General features: G+C 36.7%; 1 protein-coding gene across 1 annotated transcript; it reads left to right on the top strand.

Annotated features, from left to right (window-relative positions):
• The first annotated feature begins 10,208 nt into the window (after positions 1-10,208).
• LOC107934307 (K(+) efflux antiporter 2, chloroplastic) lies at positions 10,209-19,459 on the top strand. The gene is made up of 21 exons (XM_016866687.2): positions 10,209-10,560; positions 10,733-12,386; positions 12,747-12,918; positions 13,017-13,107; positions 13,405-13,541; positions 13,639-13,698; positions 13,777-13,896; positions 14,305-14,373; positions 14,841-14,906; positions 15,462-15,551; positions 15,967-16,071; positions 16,175-16,303; positions 16,741-16,950; positions 17,304-17,453; positions 17,822-17,875; positions 18,010-18,068; positions 18,379-18,445; positions 18,518-18,694; positions 18,786-18,842; positions 18,950-19,024; positions 19,116-19,459. The coding sequence occupies exons 2-21, from the start codon at positions 10,786-10,788 to the stop codon at positions 19,242-19,244; spliced, it is 3,618 nt and encodes a 1,205-aa protein (XP_016722176.1). The 5' UTR covers positions 10,209-10,560; positions 10,733-10,785; the 3' UTR covers positions 19,245-19,459.
• The last annotated feature ends 35 nt before the right edge of the window (positions 19,460-19,494 follow it).

Below are 19,494 nucleotides of genomic sequence, written 5' to 3'. Positions count from 1 at the left end.
CGACCCCACCCCACGCCTTCGCTGATTTAGCTGCCCACCGCCATCAAAAGAACCAGCACACCACCCCCATTTCTTTTTTCTCTTTTTTGTAGCCTTCACCTAAACCCAACACCACCGTTCGCCGGCCCCCTTCTCCGCCGACGCACCGTCGAACAAGCCCCCACGCCGTCGTCACAGCCCGTAGCCGGTCTTACAACACGCAACCGTCGATGAACCATGCCCCACCTCCACTTTTATTTCGTTTTCCCTCTTCTTTGCTGAACGCCGTTGTTCTTCATAGCTGAACCACCACCGAACAGCAACCTCTCACCTGCGACGCATCATCTTCGCCGAACGAAGCCGCCACCATGCGCCGCCACTCCCTTTTTCCCAACCCCCATTTTATTTCATTTTTCCCCTTTAAAACACCAAAACCCCTAACCACCGCATTAACCGAGGCAAACATCGACACCCCACCATCCTCATTCAAAAATCGGCCAAAAACGCACCACTTGTACCAACCGCTGCAGTCGCTGCCGTCACTGCCGCTGTGCGCCACCGTCGTCTGCCACCGCCTGGTCCACCATCGTCGTACCACCAGAACTGACTACTCGTGACACTCGCACGGACACCATGGTCCAAACTCGGAACCAAGCCGCAGATAATATCTCAGTTTTACTCAATCAAAATTGGCACCGATTCTCTGCTTCTCTTGTCTTCGATATTGACGATGATGAACCTCCTCCACCGCCTCCTGTACGAAGAGCCCTACTAACGAGAGCACGACACCAACAACATTCGAATCCTGTCGAACCAGAACTTTCAGACAGCAGCTCCGATAGTCCCGAGAGGTCGACCCTTAACCCTCCATCTCATTTACCTTTACTGACATATCATGCAGGTAACTCGAACGAGGCTCAAACATCTCGCGACCACGTCGAGGCTCCTTCGACCACGAATGAACGTGTGGGTCAACGCCAAACACGATCGGCCACCATCCAAATTTGTCAACAACAGACACATGAACCAACGACACCGCCGGAGAGCAGTACTGATGCTGTTGAAACTTCAAGTCCACCCCCCTCACCCGACGCATATGTTCGACTAGCACAAAACAATCAACTTTATATGGTTAAAACATGATGTCGTGGCAACATAATTCCCACAGAAGGACGATTACGAAGGTTTTTAAATTTTTTAACCCCAGAGCATTGCAAACGTTATGACGAAATTCGACGTCCAATCCCGGTCTGTAAGCAAATCGATTCCACCACTCTTGATTTGTTAGATATTCATGATGCTGTAGTTAATTATTTTGATGCTATTGGTTGGAGCTCATTTGCAAATATTTCTTGTCATGCATATTATGAGTTAATCTATGAGTTTTACACCACATTTAGCTTCAATGTTAATGCATTACAGACAGTTGAAACACAAAGCATTGTCTGCTTTCGTTTACTTGGAAAGGACTTTCGAATGTCAATATCTGATTTTAATGTTGCCATGGGTTTTGTTGACCTTGATAATATTCAATTCGATTCCTATTATACTGCTCTGTTAGACATTCCGAGCGACTTTAATGCTCAAGATGTCTATCGTGTTTTAACCAATTCTAATCAACTTTATAATCCGAAAACCACAAAAGACTTATTGGTGCATGAACCTGCTTTAAAATATATTCACCGATTTTTGGCATTTAGTTTTTCGGGACGAAACGATTCATCTGCTGTTTTAACGAGAACTGAATTATTTTTCTTGTGGTGTATGCATTCCGGTTATAAAGTTAATTTAGGATATTGGTTTGCAAAGAATTTTCATGCTTTTTGCGTTGTAATCGTCCTCTAATACTTGGGTCGTATATCACGAACTTAACCTCTACACTTTTTCCTGAAATTGATTTCTCGTCCTTGACATGTGCATATCATATGGGTTTGCTTGCCGGCACCCCTACTGCATGTTATTTTGTTCCTCCAGGTACACGGACTGCTCATGGGAATATGGTTTTTCGCCAATGCCCACATTTCGCTACTCGAGAACAAGAGGAACAACCTCCAATCGTAAAGGACCGTTTAAGCCGAATCGAAGCTCGTCTTGGAATAATGGAAACCCAAGTCTCCACAATCCTCGACATCCTACAGAATCGTTACTCCCAACACCAACAACGTCCTTAACATATATGGGGAGTATCCTTTACTTTTTATTTTTTATTTAATTTGGGCTGCTAAATTTTCTTTCATATAATATATGCTTGAGGAAAAGCATTGATTAAGTAGGGGGGATGGATGGTAAATATGCATGATTTTTGCTGCATGCCTCTCTTTTGCATATGTTCAATCTTATGTTAAATTCATTCGATAGTTTATTTAAACATTGAGCCTTTAATCTCATATTTAGTTAATTTGAAAAAATTGGGAAAATTTTGAATCATAATGTTCAAGTATATAGATTAATCGATATTTGTGTCTTAAAGTTGCTATATGTAGCTAGATTTTTCGTATAAATTGATTGTTTGGAAAATATATTTGCTTGTGCATGAATAAATAAGTAAATTAATAAAAGTTCAAGTTATGAGTGAAGTTTCGAAAATTTGACTGGATTGAGTAACCGGGGTAAGGTGCTTGGGTTATCATCTTATCTCGCGTAAAAAGGTTCGAGTGACGAGTCGATAACTTATAAACATTCCGCTAACTGAGCTTTCAAAAAAAAAGAGGGAGAAATAATATATAATAAATAAATAAAATTTTAAGACTGTTTGAACTGAGTAACCGGGCTAGGGTGCTTGGGTTGTCATCCTAGTTCGCGTAAAAAGTTTGACCACGTCAATAATTTTATTTTTCTAATGCGTAATTAATTAAAAATGCCTTGCAAGTTATTGGATTCAAACTCAATTTAATGAAATTATTTAGTTCGCATATTTCAATTATACGACATTTGTTGATCAAACTTTATATCTTGAGCATTTATTTATTTTTTGCCTAAGTTGTTTACATTGATTATGTATGCGAAAAAGAGGCTCGATTTTTAATAAATTGTAGAACAAATTTAATGTTTGAAAGAACAAACATGCTTAAGGGCAAGCATGAGCTAAGTAGGGGGATTTGATAAACATGTTAATTTGCATATTTCTTGTGTTTAATTTGACTTATTTCTGAATTAATTCCTGCTTAATTGGTGTTTTTATGATTTAATCTTGTCAGGGATGCAATAGGTCAAAAACGAGCAAAAAGGGGCCAAATTGAAAAATAAATCATTGAGTTAGGGCCAAATCATAAAGATGGGGAGGCCAAGGACTTAACATCAAAGTTTGACTTTGTAAAAATCTAAAAATAGAATATATTATTTTATTTTATTTAGTTTTATTATTTATTTTTATTTTTATTTTATTATTTTAGGATTAAGCTATTTTTAGTCAACCCTATCTATATAAATAGGGGCTTTTAGTTCTTAGAAAATCATCCCTTGTCTTTGTATTCCTACTTCTATTTGGAATAGAAATACTCTCCTTTTCCCTTTTCAAATTGGAGTTTAGCATTCTGTCAATTTTCATTTGGTTTTGTTTCTTTTGTCAAATTGGGTTAATTACCTTCCAATTGCTTTTCTTTTCCAATTTCCATCACCTTTCACATAAATCCATCATCATCACTCTCAAGCATGAATAAATTCATGCTCCACTAAATTCCATCTTAGCTTTAGGCCGGTGTTCTTTTTGGTCGAGATTCGTACTCGCGCCTAAAATCCTTCCAATCGGTATTCACCTTTTTCTTAAGTATCGGGATAGACCAATCATCCCTTAAAGTTGAATTCGATTTCAAGTCAAAGTGCACGTTGGGTTGGAGTCGTGTTTGCTTACAGTTGGAAATTTGAGTCGGTAGTGCTGCATTAGGATTTCTGAGAACAAATCGAGGAAGAGGTGATCGGGTTTAAACGACCCACGCGGTTGAGGCTGTTGATTCGAGTTGGGTTCTTCAGAACGCAAGGCTATCGGAATCTTGAATCGCTAACATGTGTATCTCAGTTAGATAATCGGTAAGGGTTAGTTTGCAGGTCGTACTGGAATCAGCTACTAGAGGAAGAATTGGTGGTTAGGACGTTCTTAACTACTATAACCAGCTTATCGATCGGAGGAGAAGATTAATTTTCGAGGATCGATTCTCAACACGGAATTGACCGAGTCTAAGGCTAAGGCTCATTACATTTGACTGCAAATCCCAATTTAATTTCTGATTTATTTAATTATTTATCTTAGCAGTTTTAATTGTTTAATTTCTAATCAATTTTAAAATCCCCTACTTTACTTATTTATTTTCTTCTTTTTCAGCTGGTACGTTTTGAGTCGTGGGCACGACTCTAGCCACGACCCTTAACACGACATCCTATTCATAAGTCAGACTCAAAAGTTGATTATCGCATCCAATCCCTATGGACTCAACCCTACTACCGCTCTACTATTAATTAGAGCTATTTTGTAGGAATTATTTTTGGTGGATTCAACGCCCATCAGTCGTTCTGAAGAAAAAAGGGGATGCAACTGAAGGAAGCTCTTCATGTCACAGCAGACGCATGAATTGAAGACGCGTGAATTGAAGTCTGGTAGTAGAGAAATTGAGGAACTGGTAAGCTTCCTTATCATTTTGCATGTTTGAATTGAAGAATGAGATAAGGTAAGAACTCTTAAGAGTTTCTGCATAATCATGGATTCTGGGTTTTAAGGGTTGAACACCTTTATTTTTAACCAATAAATGGTTGTCACATTTGGTTGCCTAAACAAATGAGGCTCTAATGTTTGAACAACTAAGTTAACAAGGATAAGGAAACGATGTGAGTTTTTGTACCTTGCCAGTTGTTTGCTGAATGTTGATAATGAATAGTTGTAGATGGGTTATCTAGCGTGGTGAATGTATAACGATAAATGTTATGATATACTTACTTATTGTATGCAGGGTGTGGAAGGGAAATTATTGATGCGATAGATGAACTTAGGATTGGGAACAAGAATTTTTGTTAGATAGCGTCATACGGTATTACTGTGTGCAAACTATGATATAAGAAGCTTTGGGCTTTGCAAAGGGGACATTGCAGTGTTTGAGCATCAATGTTAAGAAAGACAAAATGGATGAATGAGCAAAGAAATCGAGAAATTAGAATTTCATTAAGATTTCACCATCTGGGATTGCTGGGAGCAAACCACGATGTACGAAGTTTTGGGCCTTGCCCCGGGGGGACACTTCGGTATTCAAGCATCAAGACAAAATGTAAAACAGGTTCTTCTAGATGACATTGTGATGAAGGTTATTAGGTTCCATAGAGCAACACTGCAACGACGGTCAGTAGGTTTTATGGGGCGATACCTCAACAGAGGTCTAATGTGTAAAACCATAGTTAGGCTATGACAACCGATGTAGTCTGCTGGGATAGTAAACATAGGGTAATCCGTCGAAACAGTAAACACGGACTAGTCCACTGGGACAGTAAACACGAGGTAGTCTTCTAGGACAATAAACATAGGGTAATCCGTCGAAACAGTAAACACGGACAATAAACATAGTTTGCTGAGACGGTAAACTCGGGAAGACCGCCTAGACGTCAAACATGGGGTCACAATTGGAAAATCTATTACCGGGAGGAATTCCAAGGGATTTAAGTAGAGTTAGTGTTATGATTGGGGTGATAAGTCACCAAAATGAATGAGCTTGATAGGTTTGAAAAACATAGACCACCGGGATAGTTAGAGAATTCACCAAAGACATAGATGAATAGGGCTTGGGAAATGTCTCGATCCCCAGTTAGGGTGGAAAGAAAAAGAGGCTCCTTAAACAATGAGGTATACGTAGTACACAAAAATACTGTTGAAAAAATCCCGGTTTGAAAAAGGTTTTCTTGCACAGCAAAAAATTAAAATTTTGAAAATTGACCCGGTTTGTGATATTTATAGTAAAAACTTTAACCGAATTTGTACTTGTGTTTTCGACTTAGTGGACATTGGTTGTTCTCGACTTTCAACCAAATGATCTTCTTTACTATTCTCGTACAACGAACTACTTCGAGTGTGGGCTCGAACTAATTGAATCGAAACATAGAACTAGAAAAAGTTTTCTCTCCTTTTTGGGGTGAAAATGAAAATTTTCTATTCTCAATAGAAACCAGTAGAATTGTTATTTTGGAAAAATGTATGTAATAGTTGAAAATAATTTCTCTCTATTTTTTGGTAGAATAACAATCTTTCAAAGTTGTGTTAATAGCTCTACCGATGCCATCTATTTATAAAAAGAAAAGGTAGAACCCTTGCTGAATTGTAATGATTTATTTCAAATAGAAAAACATCTTACTTAGAATAGAACTAAGGTGGAAGGCACATCCTAATATTCCTACTAGGGTTGTCGCCACCTTTATATTCATGAGGGCTTTTTGGGCTTGTAATGCCCCAAACCCAATCCGATGAACCAAATCAGAATCTAGGGTGTTACTGTTCAAGTACATATGTAGCTCACTCAATTCCACAAATTTTACATTTGATTACTACTGTTTAATTATTAATTCCTCTAAAAAATACATAAGTATGAAAAATACTAGAATTCAATTAGTATACCTAGAGAGTATATTTACAACTTTGATTGAATTAATGTCATGGTCTATCATAACCATTTTGTGTAAAAAACTTCTATAAGACAACTTAGACTCGAACAGGCCAATAACCTTGCTTTGCATGCATAATAGCCCAATACGCCACTTCTTTAGCGTAGCATAGGAGTCGTCTCTCCAGGCGAAGACCCTTAAAACCCACCTAAAACATAACATACAAAGATAAGTTCAACGGAACCTAGTGAGGCAAATACCATTTACCTAAATCATATTTGCATGCCATATTTAATGTTTCAAAACCATCTTGCTACTCTTGTTCTTCCTCGAGTCTCTAACAAAAATTACCTCTATTTCCATTTATTTATTCACGATCATTACCATACCTTACCCTAAGACCATTTCCTTCTCTTCAGTGCCCTTGAGACCTTACCTACATTCTCCGTTTACCAAACAATAACTTCCTCAAACTTCAGAAAGAGACCCATACACGGGTGTTTGATGTTTCCTTTCGAGCGTATCATGTTTATTTTCATTTTCAAAATACATTCTCATTTACCAAGCTATATCTCTTAAAATTTTCATCTTTGTACGAATCTTAATCATATCGAGTACCTTACCGTAGTACCCACAGATACATTTCGTACTTACTAATCTCACTGTTTGCATTAGGAATAATAAGAAATACACCTATCACTCAGTATAGAGTCCGCCACAATGAGCGTTCTTCATGGTTTGTTATTAGGAGTCTTCCTAGAATATGCAATAGGAGTAGCCCATCCTGTGTGCACCGTGAGAACTTTCCCAATAGGATCCACCATAGAGGATATTCCTTCGTAACCTACCGCAAAAGCATATTATTTATTCTTTACTGCGAAGGCTTTAAGTCTAGAATCTATCTTTCATATTGTTCCTTCCTTATTTGACAAGAATTCCATCTCTTCAGGATATGTCAAAGAAGTCATTTCTTTCTTTCAAGGTCCGCCAAAAAGGCGTTTTCTTTAGAAGGTTTCTATAAGAGTCATTCTTTAAAGTGTGCTACAAAGGCGTTCTTTACAAGATTTGCTATAAAGGCTTCCATCTCTTAAATCGCCACAAAGGCTTCCATTTCTCTAGTGTGTTTACAACAGTGATTCGTCTAGGCTCATATTTGGTGAGGTTTGCCCCTCATCATTTCGGGTCGCACAAAGAACCCCATTAGGTAATAAACTTTTTTTGGTTCTTCCCATATGATGCTAGAGCTGACAAGCTATGGTCTTACACGATATAGTCTTTCCATATGATGCCATAGCCCAGCTATGGTCTTACACAAAATGGTGCTATGAGCACTGGCTTTCCTTTCAAAGATCGTGATTAAAGTCTCGACGAACCCTTTCTAGACTTCACCACAGTGAATAGACACTGACTCACAAATAGACCTTTCATGCATTTGCCTAAACTTAACATACATCTTAGACATTCTCTTATAGTTATACTTTCAACTCCAAATCTCCCATTATATACTGTATACTTGTCAAGTTCATACCAACTATACATGTAAGTCTTTTCTAACATTCATATATCAACATATTCATCATACTGTCCCTTTTAGTTTCAGATTACAATTTATACGATCTTTCACAAAAGTATCTAGAATATACAATATACAATATACAAAAGTCGGCTTTGATGCTAAATGGACGTTATATTAAATTAATTGGATTGAAATGGTTAAATAAATTGTTTTGGCATGTGATAGGAATGTGTTAGTGTAGATGAAATGGTAAATGATGTTGGTTTGATGAATTTGTTTGGGAGTTATGAAATAGGTACCAAATGGCCTATATTTTACCAAAAACCGAGTCCACGTCCTGACAAGCAATCTTCTTCGTCGCAACGTCGGTTGACAGTATGTGACGTCTTGACGTCGAGTGGTCTAACGTTGTGACGTGAAAAATCGTTTGGCGACATCATGAAGCGGAGGAAATGATGTCATGATGTCAGTCCTGAAAATTTAAAACTTTACAATTTGGTCCCATTTCATGTTCGAGTCAATAAAAGAGCTTTCATAAGCTCGATTTAGGCTCAAATTTAATTGTGTATTGTAATGTAAATGTATCTATGATATGATTGAATGTTTAAATGATTTATTTGTGGTATATTTGACAGTAGTTGCTCCGACAACGGATGTGGAATCCTGTAGCTCACACCCAGTGATTGGGTCGCGTGAAGGGTGTTACAAATGGCGAGTCAACATTTTTATTTTAAATAAACCTAAGTACCATGTGACACATTTTGATTGGCGCCACGTGGCAACCAGTTTTTAACACTGTTACAAAAAAGGGTTGAACCGGGTTATAGAATGATAATACAAGTATCAATTTGGACAAAAAAAAAGTATAAGTACCAAAGTGGGAAAACAAGCATTGTTCAGAAGCTTAAATTTAGAATTAAGCCTAAATAATCCCTACATTTAAAAATATTATTTTTCTATTTTTTATAATTTTAATCTGATATATTAATTAAAATTTAAAGCATGGTTTATGGTTGTGAATTTGATTCTTATATTGTATATAAGTTGGGAATTTAGTCCGTATACTCTAATTTGGTCATTCTTAGTCAATTTACTTTCTAAATTTAAAATTTAAGTCCTTACTTAAACGGTAACTGTTAAATTTTGCTATTTTTAAAATTTATGAAGTAAACATATTATTCCATGTCTAATGTATGTCAATTTGTTATTTCTACATAATAAGACAAAAAAAGTTATGTTAGTTTAGTTAAGGCACAATGACTTATTTGGTCCTTTAATTTTACACAAAAAGTCATTTTAGCCTTCTATTTTATTTTTCGCCTCTTTATCCATTGATCTTGTATTGTTTGTTATGTTTGTCATGTTACTTCAAAATGAATTGAAAAATTAACGTTTGTTAACTTTGTTGATGTGACATCTAGGTATATACCACATTAACAATTAATTAATTTTAAAAAAATTTAAAAATTTAAAAATAAAAAAATATATCAAATAAATTTTTTTTGTTAATGTATACCACTTCAAAATAATTTTTTGTAAAGGTGGAATATCAAATAAGTCATTATGCCTTTAGTTAATGTATTTAATGACTACCATTTGAGTCATTATCATAATTTCAAAATTAAAAAGTATAGAGACTAAAAATAATCAAATCGGAGAATAAACATTAAATCTACAACTTACGCACAGTACTATATCAATACCAAAATTTAACCTAACAAATTTTACTGTTACTGTTTGGGTAAGTGTTAAAATTTAAAAATTTTAAAAAAAAGATTGATGAAATTAAATTATAAGAACTGAATATGTAACTTATGCATAGTATAATAGCTAATAGCAAAATTTGACAAAAAAAAATATAGTAATAAGAACTTGGGGGACTTGGATCTTAAGTTTAAAAATTCAAGATTCGGCACATTTTATAAATAATAATTCTTTTTATCCAAATTGAAGTTTAAAAATTTTATATCGTTTTACCCGCCACATGAAACAGAATCAGTTTAAAAAACTAAAAAGAAACAGAATCAGTTAGCTCCCACGCGCCCCAAACACAACTGCTTAGCGCTTACGATACTGTAGTCTTTCCAAGGGTATATTAGTCAGTAAAACCCTATAAAATCTCATTCTCCACACAAATAAAAGGCCGTTTTAGTAAATTCAAGTACTTCGCGGAAAAACAAAACAAGTTATCCACCAATCACCTAATTTCCCCCTGCAAGTTTTCCCTTCTTTTTTTTCTCAGTTCCCAAACAGAGGGGAAAAAGAAGAAGAAATGAAAAATAGTGAGGAATTCTTTAATTTCTACCATTTCTAATCTCGCAAAGTTTGAGGGAAAGAACCGAAAGAGAACGAATATACAAAATCTTTCAACTTTACAATTGAAAGAATATAAGGACGCTGATTTTTCATCACTAGTGTCATTTCTGCTTTAATTTTTTACTTTCTCTGAAGAAACTGCGCCTTTCTCAAGCATTTCTTCTCTTCTTTGATCAGTAAGTTTACTCTCTCTTCGCTTTTATTTGTTGTTTCTTTTGCAGAATACGTGCTTAACTTCTTTGTTTACATATACGTAGACGTAGGCGTTCTTGCATGAGTATAAATTATATTTGGATTTGCTGTTCTAGGACTGCTAGTGCGTATTCATTAATACTTTAATCTTGCCAGGTGTTTGATTAGAAAGTCAATGAGAGTTCTTGAAACACTTGTCAAGAATAAAGATGGATTTTGCTTGTAGTTTTAAGAGTTCTACTAGCTTTCGCGGTAGTGAAGGTACTAGTTATAGGATACTGGATCCCTTATGCCATAGGTTTAGATGTAAAAATTTCGGTTACAATGTTTTTGATTCCAAGATTGGATTGAAAACTCGATCCTTGAATAAAACGAGGAAAAGTCTGGTGTATAGTGGCTGTTTAAGTTCAAATTTGGTTTTCAGAGGGAAATTTGATAGTCATTTGTGCTGTGCGTACTCAAGTACATCGTTTTATGGTTTACGTGATGTCTTGAAAGTAAGAGGAGTTAGGTCGCGTCGTCAAGGTAATAATTCTTTGGCATATGCCGTCGGGAATGGTGAGAATGTGGAGTTTGTGGAGAATAATGACGAGAACTCGAGTGGTACTGTCTCAAATGGTTTGGGAGAAGAAGAAAGAAATGAAAGTAATGAAGTGGAAACACCAACTGTGGATGAGTTGAGGGAATTGTTGCAGAAGGCAATGAGGAAATTGGAAGTGGCACGTCTTAATAGTAGAATGTTTGAGGAAAAGGCTCAGAGAATATCAGAAGCTGCGATAGCCTTGAAGGACGAAGCAGCTCATGCTCGGATTGATGTTAATAGAAGGCTTGATATGATTCAAGATATTTTGAATGAAGAGCGTGTTGCTAAAGAGGCTGTTCTAGAAGCAACAATGGCACTATCTTTAGCCAAGGCAAGGCATCAGGTGGCCATAGAGTCTCAGAAAGAGGGAAATGATTTCCCAGAAAGATCTGGGGAAAGTGATGTGGAAATTGATGTTAGGGAAGATAATGGACCACTATTGGCTGCACAAGATGAGGTTATAAAATGCAAGGAGACGCTCGAGAATTGTGAAGCAGAGTTATCGCACTTGCGGAGTAAAAAATATGAGTTGCACAATGAAGCACATCGATTGAATGAGGTTGCAGAGAAAGCAGAGATGGATGCCTTTAAAGCTGAGGAAGATGTGGCCCATATCATGCTTTTAGCAGAGCAAGCTGTTGCTTTTGAGTTGGAGGCTACACAGTGTATGCATGATGCTGAGATGGCCCTACAAAAAGCCGAAAAATCTCTTTCTACTTCAACTGGTGAAGCTGTCCATGGGAAGGTTTTGGGTGAGGAGGCTGTTGTCGAGGAGGGGGAGATCACTCAAGGGGCCTCTGATGCTGTTACTGTTGAAAGAGAAAAGGATGATACGGTAGTTGTTGAACTTGAACCTAAGGAAGACATCTTATCAGAGAAAGCGAGAAAAAGTTCCGAAGATCACGAACTAGTTGATGAGGAGAGTGATCGTGAGAATGGAATGCTGGGTTTAGAGTCTCTTAAAGAAGCTGAAATTGAAGCAGAGAAGTCAAAAAATGTTCAACCAAAGAAGCCTGAAACTCCAAAGGATCTGACAAGGGAGAGTTCACCTACCAGTACCCCAAAGTCATTGTTGAATAAATCTTCCCGTTTCTTCTCTGCGTCATTCTTTTCCTTCAGCGTTGATGGGACAGAATTCACACCAGCATCAACTGCCCAGGATCTTGTGGAGTCTGCAAGGAAACAAATCCCTAAGCTGGTTGTAGGAATACTTCTCTTTGGAGCCGGGTATGTTTTGAATTTTACTACCTTGTTTCATTAACTAATTTAAATATATCACTCTTCCGGAAATTCCTGTATATGTCTTTACTGAACATTGTTGATTTCTTGCTTTATGACTCAAATAGTCGTATTAAATTATCTTTAGTTTTTTATAGAAGCTGTAGAAACAAGATGTGTTTCCTTTGCAATGCTATGCCATTTCTTGTTTAATTAAAAGTTTAGATCTAGAAAAGCACTGCTTGATTATAGAGCAACACTGAGTCAAATCTTCTGAGAGGGGCTATTCAATCGAGTCCGTGTTTTATCAGTTTATTGCTACTTATAAGATTTCCTGCTTGGAGAAATGATTCCCACCTTCAATTACAGGGCTGCCTTCTATGCTAATCGGGCAGAGAGGAATTCTCAGCTGCTGCAGCAGCCAGATGTCATTGCCACTAGTATAGAAGAAGTTTCCGCAAATGCAAAGCCTCTGATCCGACAAATACAGAAAATTCCCAAAAGACTCAAGAAACTAGTTGCTACGTTTCCTCATCAAGAGGTATGTGATTCTTTATTAATTATCTATTTTTTATTTTTAACCTTAATCCCCTTTTATGCAGCTTGTCATCATCTCATTTCAGTGTTTAAATTTCACAGATGAACGAGGAGGAGGCCTCCCTCCTTGATGTTTTGTGGTTACTGCTTGCAAGTGTAATTTTTGTGCCTGTCTTTCAGAAACTTCCTGGAGGTGACTAAAGTACTGTATTATTTATTTCAAATTTGAGCATGTTGCATGGAGGTGACGTTCTTAGAAAAACACATGAGTATTCTTTTCATTCATGAATTTTTGGGATAGCATTTGGAGTTCATGCTTGATTATTTTTTTGTTTTCTTTTTATGATGTTTCCTATAGTCCTAACTACACTAATTTCTGTTTGGAGCTTTTCTTCTCCTTATCATTATCATTCATTGCTCTATTTTTCCTTTTCTCTTTCTGGAATAGTGTATTAGTTGATGTTTCTATCCTATCTGCCCCAAATTTTAGGCAGCCCCGTTCTTGGATATTTGGCTGCTGGCATCTTGATTGGACCTTATGGTCTATCGATAATCCGTCATGTACATGGAACCAAAGCAATAGCTGAATTTGGAGTTGTTTTCTTGCTATTCAATATTGGCCTTGAGGTGGAGTATATTATCATATCCACGGTTCCAGCTTTACATTTGAACTCCATCATTATGAGAAGTTAATAAACTTGTACCCTCATTTTGCTTTTTGCAGCTATCTGTTGAAAGGCTAAGTTCCATGAAGAAATATGTTTTTGGACTAGGCACTGCCCAGGTGATTGAGAAAATAAACTTTCTATCACTTTCACTTGTATTTTACTAAGTTCTTTTTACTTAATTTTATGTGATACAGGTCTTGGTGACAGCAGTTGCAGTTGGTCTAGTTGCTCATTTTGTTGCTGGGCATCCCAGTCCAGCTGCGATAGTGATTGGCAATGGCCTGGCATTGTCTTCAACTGCTGTTGTCCTGCAGGTAATTAACACAGACTGATTTTGCTTCAGATTTCATTTATTGTAACATGATATTATCATTATTCTTGTGCTATATGAAGAAAGGCAAAAAAAGGTAATTAGACAAGCTTCCTAGAGCAAAATATTTTAATGTTCTTGTTGATTATGTTTCCTGTTATACTCTTCTGCAGCATCGTGAAATCTTTGAAAATTAGAATATAACTTAGGAGCTTGCCATGTCTTTACAAATCCACCTAATAGTTTTGATATATTTATCATATGACTATAATCTGATTGCATCAGACTTTATCATTTTCCTTTTTATTTGTGTGTATATATATTGTTCTGTCACAATAGCTACCTACCAGAGAAAATGAAACCTAAAGGTTCGATTTGATGGACATATAATTGATGTTGTCTTCATTTGCAGGTATTACAGGAGCGAGGTGAGAGTACTTCACGCCATGGACGCGCAACATTTTCTGTCTTACTCTTCCAGGTTATCCTATGATCTCGAAAAAAGTGACTGGCTCCAGGATGCAATTTGTTATGAATTGAGTTTAGCGGTCAGGGACGATAGTTCAGTGTTTTTATCCAAAATGAACATCTTGATAACTTATACATTTATCCCTGCATCTTCTGTTTTTGTCCTTTTGTTTTTTTAATCATCTTTCCTGTTCTTCATGTTTTGAACTGTCATCTTTACCCTTCAAATGTGCAAAAGACAAAACTAGATATCTACTCAACATGATATGGTAATTGGCTATGTACTTGAGCCATCTAGCTCCAGTATTGCTTAAGATACTTTATGAATGATTAGACTAAACTAGCAATTATGGAAAATACAATTCCTACATATGATATGCTTGGATTCCTCGTTAGTCTTTCGAGTTCTGCTTGGACATTTAGTTAATTTAGATGTCATGGTTGCAAGCCATTTTATTGCTTGTTATCTATTCTTTTCAGGACTTGGCTGTTGTTGTTTTGCTTATACTCATACCTCTTATCTCGCCAAATTCATCAAAAGGAGGGGTAAGGTTTCTAAATTCTAATGATCCGTCTTTGCTTTTCCTATTTGTTCTGCATTTGACATTGAAGGTTCAGAATTTGTCTTGCTATGATGGTATGTCATTTACTTACATCCGGTTTTTTTTTTGTTCTAATGCTTGCATAAAAACGCTCAGGCTTTGATGAATGGTTTTCCTAAACTTTTATTAATAAAAGACTGCTTGTTCCTTCATCTCCTTGAGATATCTTAGTAGCTATTTACGCTCTTGGAAACTTACTCCATTAATTTGCTTAAAGGGAGCATGTGCTTTCCCCAACATCATGCCTTTTGTGTTAGTTGATTTTGCTTCCATAAAATGCTTCTAATGAACTCCCAAGAAAGTAGTCTGAATAAATATTTGCTAGTGTAAATTTAAGGGAAGAAACTTGAAGAATTTTGATGGTCAAGGCAAGTTAAGAAAAAGCGAAAATTTCCCCTCAGTCTGGTTTATATGACTGCCTTATTACTGTTATCTTTGCTGTTATTGCTTCACCAACTGATATTGGCAATTTGGGTGATGTATTTTTTCTGGTTTCCAGGTTGGTTTTGGAGCCATTGCAGAAGCTCTTGGACTAGCTGCTGTTAAGGCTGCAGTTGCCATCACTGCAATTATTGCTGGTGGAAGATTGGTAAGTTTTATATCTAAGACATTCATAAATTATGACCTCAGGTTTGCCCAATAATTTTCTATTCTGTTACTACCGTTTTTATCTTAATTTATCCTGTAATGTTGACTGATGAAAAACTTCAAAGACTATATATATTAAGAGTGTTCAAATATAACCACGTTGGTGTATGTGATATTATTCAAGTGGAGATGATTGATCATTTATTTAATGCACATAATAATGTATCTAATAGATTGATACTACCGACTCAGTAGCATTTTTTTTTTTTGCCAGACTTGATTCAGTAGCATTTAGTCCAGTCTTCTGAACTTCTACTTAATATTGTCCATACCTGCGCCCAATTCTGGAAAACCACTCTAGTGCTTCAGACACACAGCATCTGCTGATTCTTATAACCTTTTCTTATTTCCTGCAGCTGCTTCGGCCAATTTATAAGCAAATAGCAGAAAATAAAAATGCAGAAATATTCTCTGCCAATACCCTCCTTGTTATTTTAGGGACAAGTGTCCTAACTGCAAGGGTATGAAAACTTTACATTCTTGTTCTTGACTTGTTTTTTTCCCCTGCTGTAGAAGTTATACTACCTTAGAGCCTCCCCTTTTCTTTCTCTTCTTGTTGAACAGGCTGGACTTTCCATGGCATTGGGAGCATTTCTAGCTGGGTTGCTTCTTGCAGAGACTGAATTCGCTTTGCAGGTTGAATCAGATATTGCTCCATATCGAGGGCTCTTATTGGGTCTCTTTTTCATGACGGTTGGTATTTTTGGCATCTCGACAATCTGCATATGAGTAGATGTTTGTTTCGTTGAATAGCATTCTTGCTTCAGTTGTAAAACATGCCTGGTGATCATTTTATGGGGCCATAAGGTCATGTTTGGTAGGATGAAATAGATTTTTATGCCACTAGTGTAATATTATAAAATTGTCATATCACCCAATTTCATTATTTCAACAGTAGAGGATTTTATAAAAAAGCAACAACAGTAGAGCATTATTTTATCCCACAGTCCGGAGGGGGGAAAAGGTTGGGGGATGTAGTTGGATAAAGTCTTCGTATCATTTATATACACCACTGAGTTTGGAGAATCTTGGCTCTTGCTTAGGCTTGTATTGCTTTTAGGTTATTGGTACTGCCATAGATTGATTATCAAGTATGTGCAACTGATGACGTTTGCTGACTGAGTTTTCAGGTTGGCATGTCCATTGACCCAAAACTTCTTCTTTCAAATTTTCCTGCCATTGCGGGGGCATTGGGACTCTTAATTGGTGGCAAGACTATATTGGTGGCACTTGTTGGTAAACTTTGTGGTATTTCAATCATATCTGCCATAAGGGTTGGTCTTCTTCTTGCACCAGGTGGAGAATTTGCATTTGTGGCTTTTGGTGAAGCTGTTAATCAGGTTTCTGCCCCTATTAACTAGCATAGTTTAGTCATGAGGTTATTTCATTCACATGTAACGTTAATCCTGCATTTGCCAAACTTTTAGTTAATCTCTTGCGCTTTAGATTCTACTTTTGATTTTCTTCCGGCTTAGGGTGATTTGAGAAAAAATAATTTTGATAACATACTTGTGACATTAATTATAGTCGTGTCACTCTTTTTAGGTAAATGACCACTTTTTTGTACCTAATCGCCTGGGATCATTGTTCTTTTAAATATGATTGCTAATCCAACTTCTAACTGTTAATAACGAAATGTTTGTTGCTTATTCAAGTATATTGCTTATTCAAGTATAAATGGTGTTGTTGGCAGGGTATAATGTCTTCTCAGCTATCCTCATTGTTGTTCCTTGTTGTGGGGATCTCAATGGCCCTCACACCATGGCTTGCTGCTGGAGGCCAGTTAATTGCTTCTCGTTTCGAGCTTGTTGATGTTCGAAGTTTATTGCCTGTTGAGAGTGAGGTAATGTTTCCAACTTACAGCTCCATTGAGTTGTGATTACGTTTTCCCTCTCAGCAGTTTCTGGATAACTAAAGCAACCTTGCTATGGTTCTTTGAAATCCATGTTTTGTTGCATGAGGTAGTAATAATTAGATTCGGAAAGTCCAAGGCATCCGAGTGATTATCAATCCCCTGTAGGAAGAAAGCTTCATTGGTTTTGCAATAAAAGTACTGAATATTAAAGTTCAATTAATGTATGTACATTATTAAAGTTTGAGGGAATATAAAGTATCTGTATGTAGTACAGCTATTTTCAATACATTAAAGACCTGAGTTATGAGGTCGCTGATGGTTACAAATCTGCTTTTATGACTTGGTTTTATTTCCAGACTGATGATTTGCATGATCATATTATCATTTGTGGCTTTGGACGTGTTGGGCAGGTATTTAATATTTAAACCCTTTAATTGCGAAATTAGTCTAAAAATGTTAATCTGATGAACCTGCTCTCAAAATTGTAATTTGAACATGTATATAACAATGGCAATTATTCTCTTTTTCTTTTGACCATGCTCAGATCATAGCTCAGCTTCTTTCAGAACGCCTAATTCCATTTGTTGCTCTTGACGTAAGGAGGTATCCTCAAATTCTTTTTTTGAAGGAATTATTTGCATATTTTTATGATTGTCAATTGTAATTGTTATGATTTTGCAAACATCTATCTCCATCTTAAGCTTAGGGGTAGACCTATTTCATGGCACGTTTTTTCTTCAATGCAAAGCAATTGACATTTTTGTTGAAGAAGCTAAAAAACATACACGTAGATAAGGCTAAGGCATTCTGCAATGATCATAAATTTTGTTGTACTTTCAACATCTATACCTGTGGTAGAAATAATATGTAGCCAGATATCTCAAGCTCCTCAATAAAAGCTTTTCTCTTTCAGTGATCGGGTGGCTATGGGGCGTGCACTGGACCTTCCTGTTTATTTCGGAGATTCTGGTAGTCCAGAGGTAAAGCAAAACTAGTTTGAACTAAGCAAAACTTGTAGATCAATGTTGAACATTTTTTATACTGGGTGCTAGGTGCTTCATAATGTTGGTGCTGAAAGAGCATGTGCTGCAGCAATAACCTTGGATTCTCCTGGTGGCAATTATAGAACTGTTTGGGCTCTGAGCAAGCATTTCCCTAATGTGAAGACTTTCGTCCGTGCTCACGATGTTGATCATGGCCTTAATTTAGAAAAGGCTGGTGCAACGGCTGTAATATTCTGATACCTTCATACCAAAATTTCCTCCCATCGTCCTGTTTGCTTCCCTCTAATTCTCTTCTTGCTTCGTGGGCTGACCACAGGTTGTACCGGAGACCGTGGAACCAAGTCTGCAGTTGGCAGCCGCTGTTCTTTCACAGGTATGATGGATGATTGTTCCTTGACAATAGATGGATCTGGATATGCAACCTATGCTTCCGCAACATGTTATCTAAGCCTTCTTACTTTTTGCCATTTCTTTATGCAGGCTAAAATTCCCTCATCGGAGATTGCGGCAACAATCAACGAATTTAGATCCCGCCATCTTAGGGAGCTAACAGAGGTATTCTCAACTGCCCTCTTTTCAATTCCAGCGATATTAAACTTTGCATTCGAACATCAAACCCGATATATGTGTGCGTTCTTATCCACAGCTGTACCAAGATGATGGAATTCCTCTTAACTATGGATTTGGAGTCATGAGTAAATCCAAAGCTCAGCAATCAGATTCTTCGGATGATAACAATGTCACCCTTGGCAATGTGAAAGATTCTCAAGAGTAAAAAGGGGGAAAAAAACGTATAGAAGATCACTTGCCCCCATTGTTGTAAGGTGTAAAAAGGGGAGAAGGCAAGGAAATTACAAAACTTTTTAGACTGACTACAACTTTTCAAAGTGATTGATTCCTTTGATTGCATTTAAAAATGTGTTTTTCATAAAATACATTTGTATAGAGAAAACACATGTAAATATACATTCATTTTTATTTTTCCCAAAATATTTCATCTCCTAAAAAATGTTTCTGGTTTCTGT

Source organism: Gossypium hirsutum, chromosome A08, assembly GCF_007990345.1.
Source record: "Gossypium hirsutum isolate 1008001.06 chromosome A08, Gossypium_hirsutum_v2.1, whole genome shotgun sequence".
Classification (NCBI taxonomy): domain Eukaryota; kingdom Viridiplantae; phylum Streptophyta; class Magnoliopsida; order Malvales; family Malvaceae; genus Gossypium; species Gossypium hirsutum.
This window is presented reverse-complemented; position numbering and strand designations above follow the sequence as displayed.

Coding starts and splice junctions, on each gene's coding strand:
- LOC107934307 (XM_016866687.2), top strand. CDS start 10,786: ATGGATTTTGCTTGTAGTTTTAAGAGTTCTACTAGCTTTCGCGGTAGT. Junction 13,108..13,404: donor CTTTCAGAAACTTCCTGGAG/GTGACTAAAGTA, acceptor CCCAAATTTTAG/GCAGCCCCGTTCTTGGATAT. Junction 18,446..18,517: donor GAGATTCTGGTAGTCCAGAG/GTAAAGCAAAAC, acceptor ACTGGGTGCTAG/GTGCTTCATAATGTTGGTGC.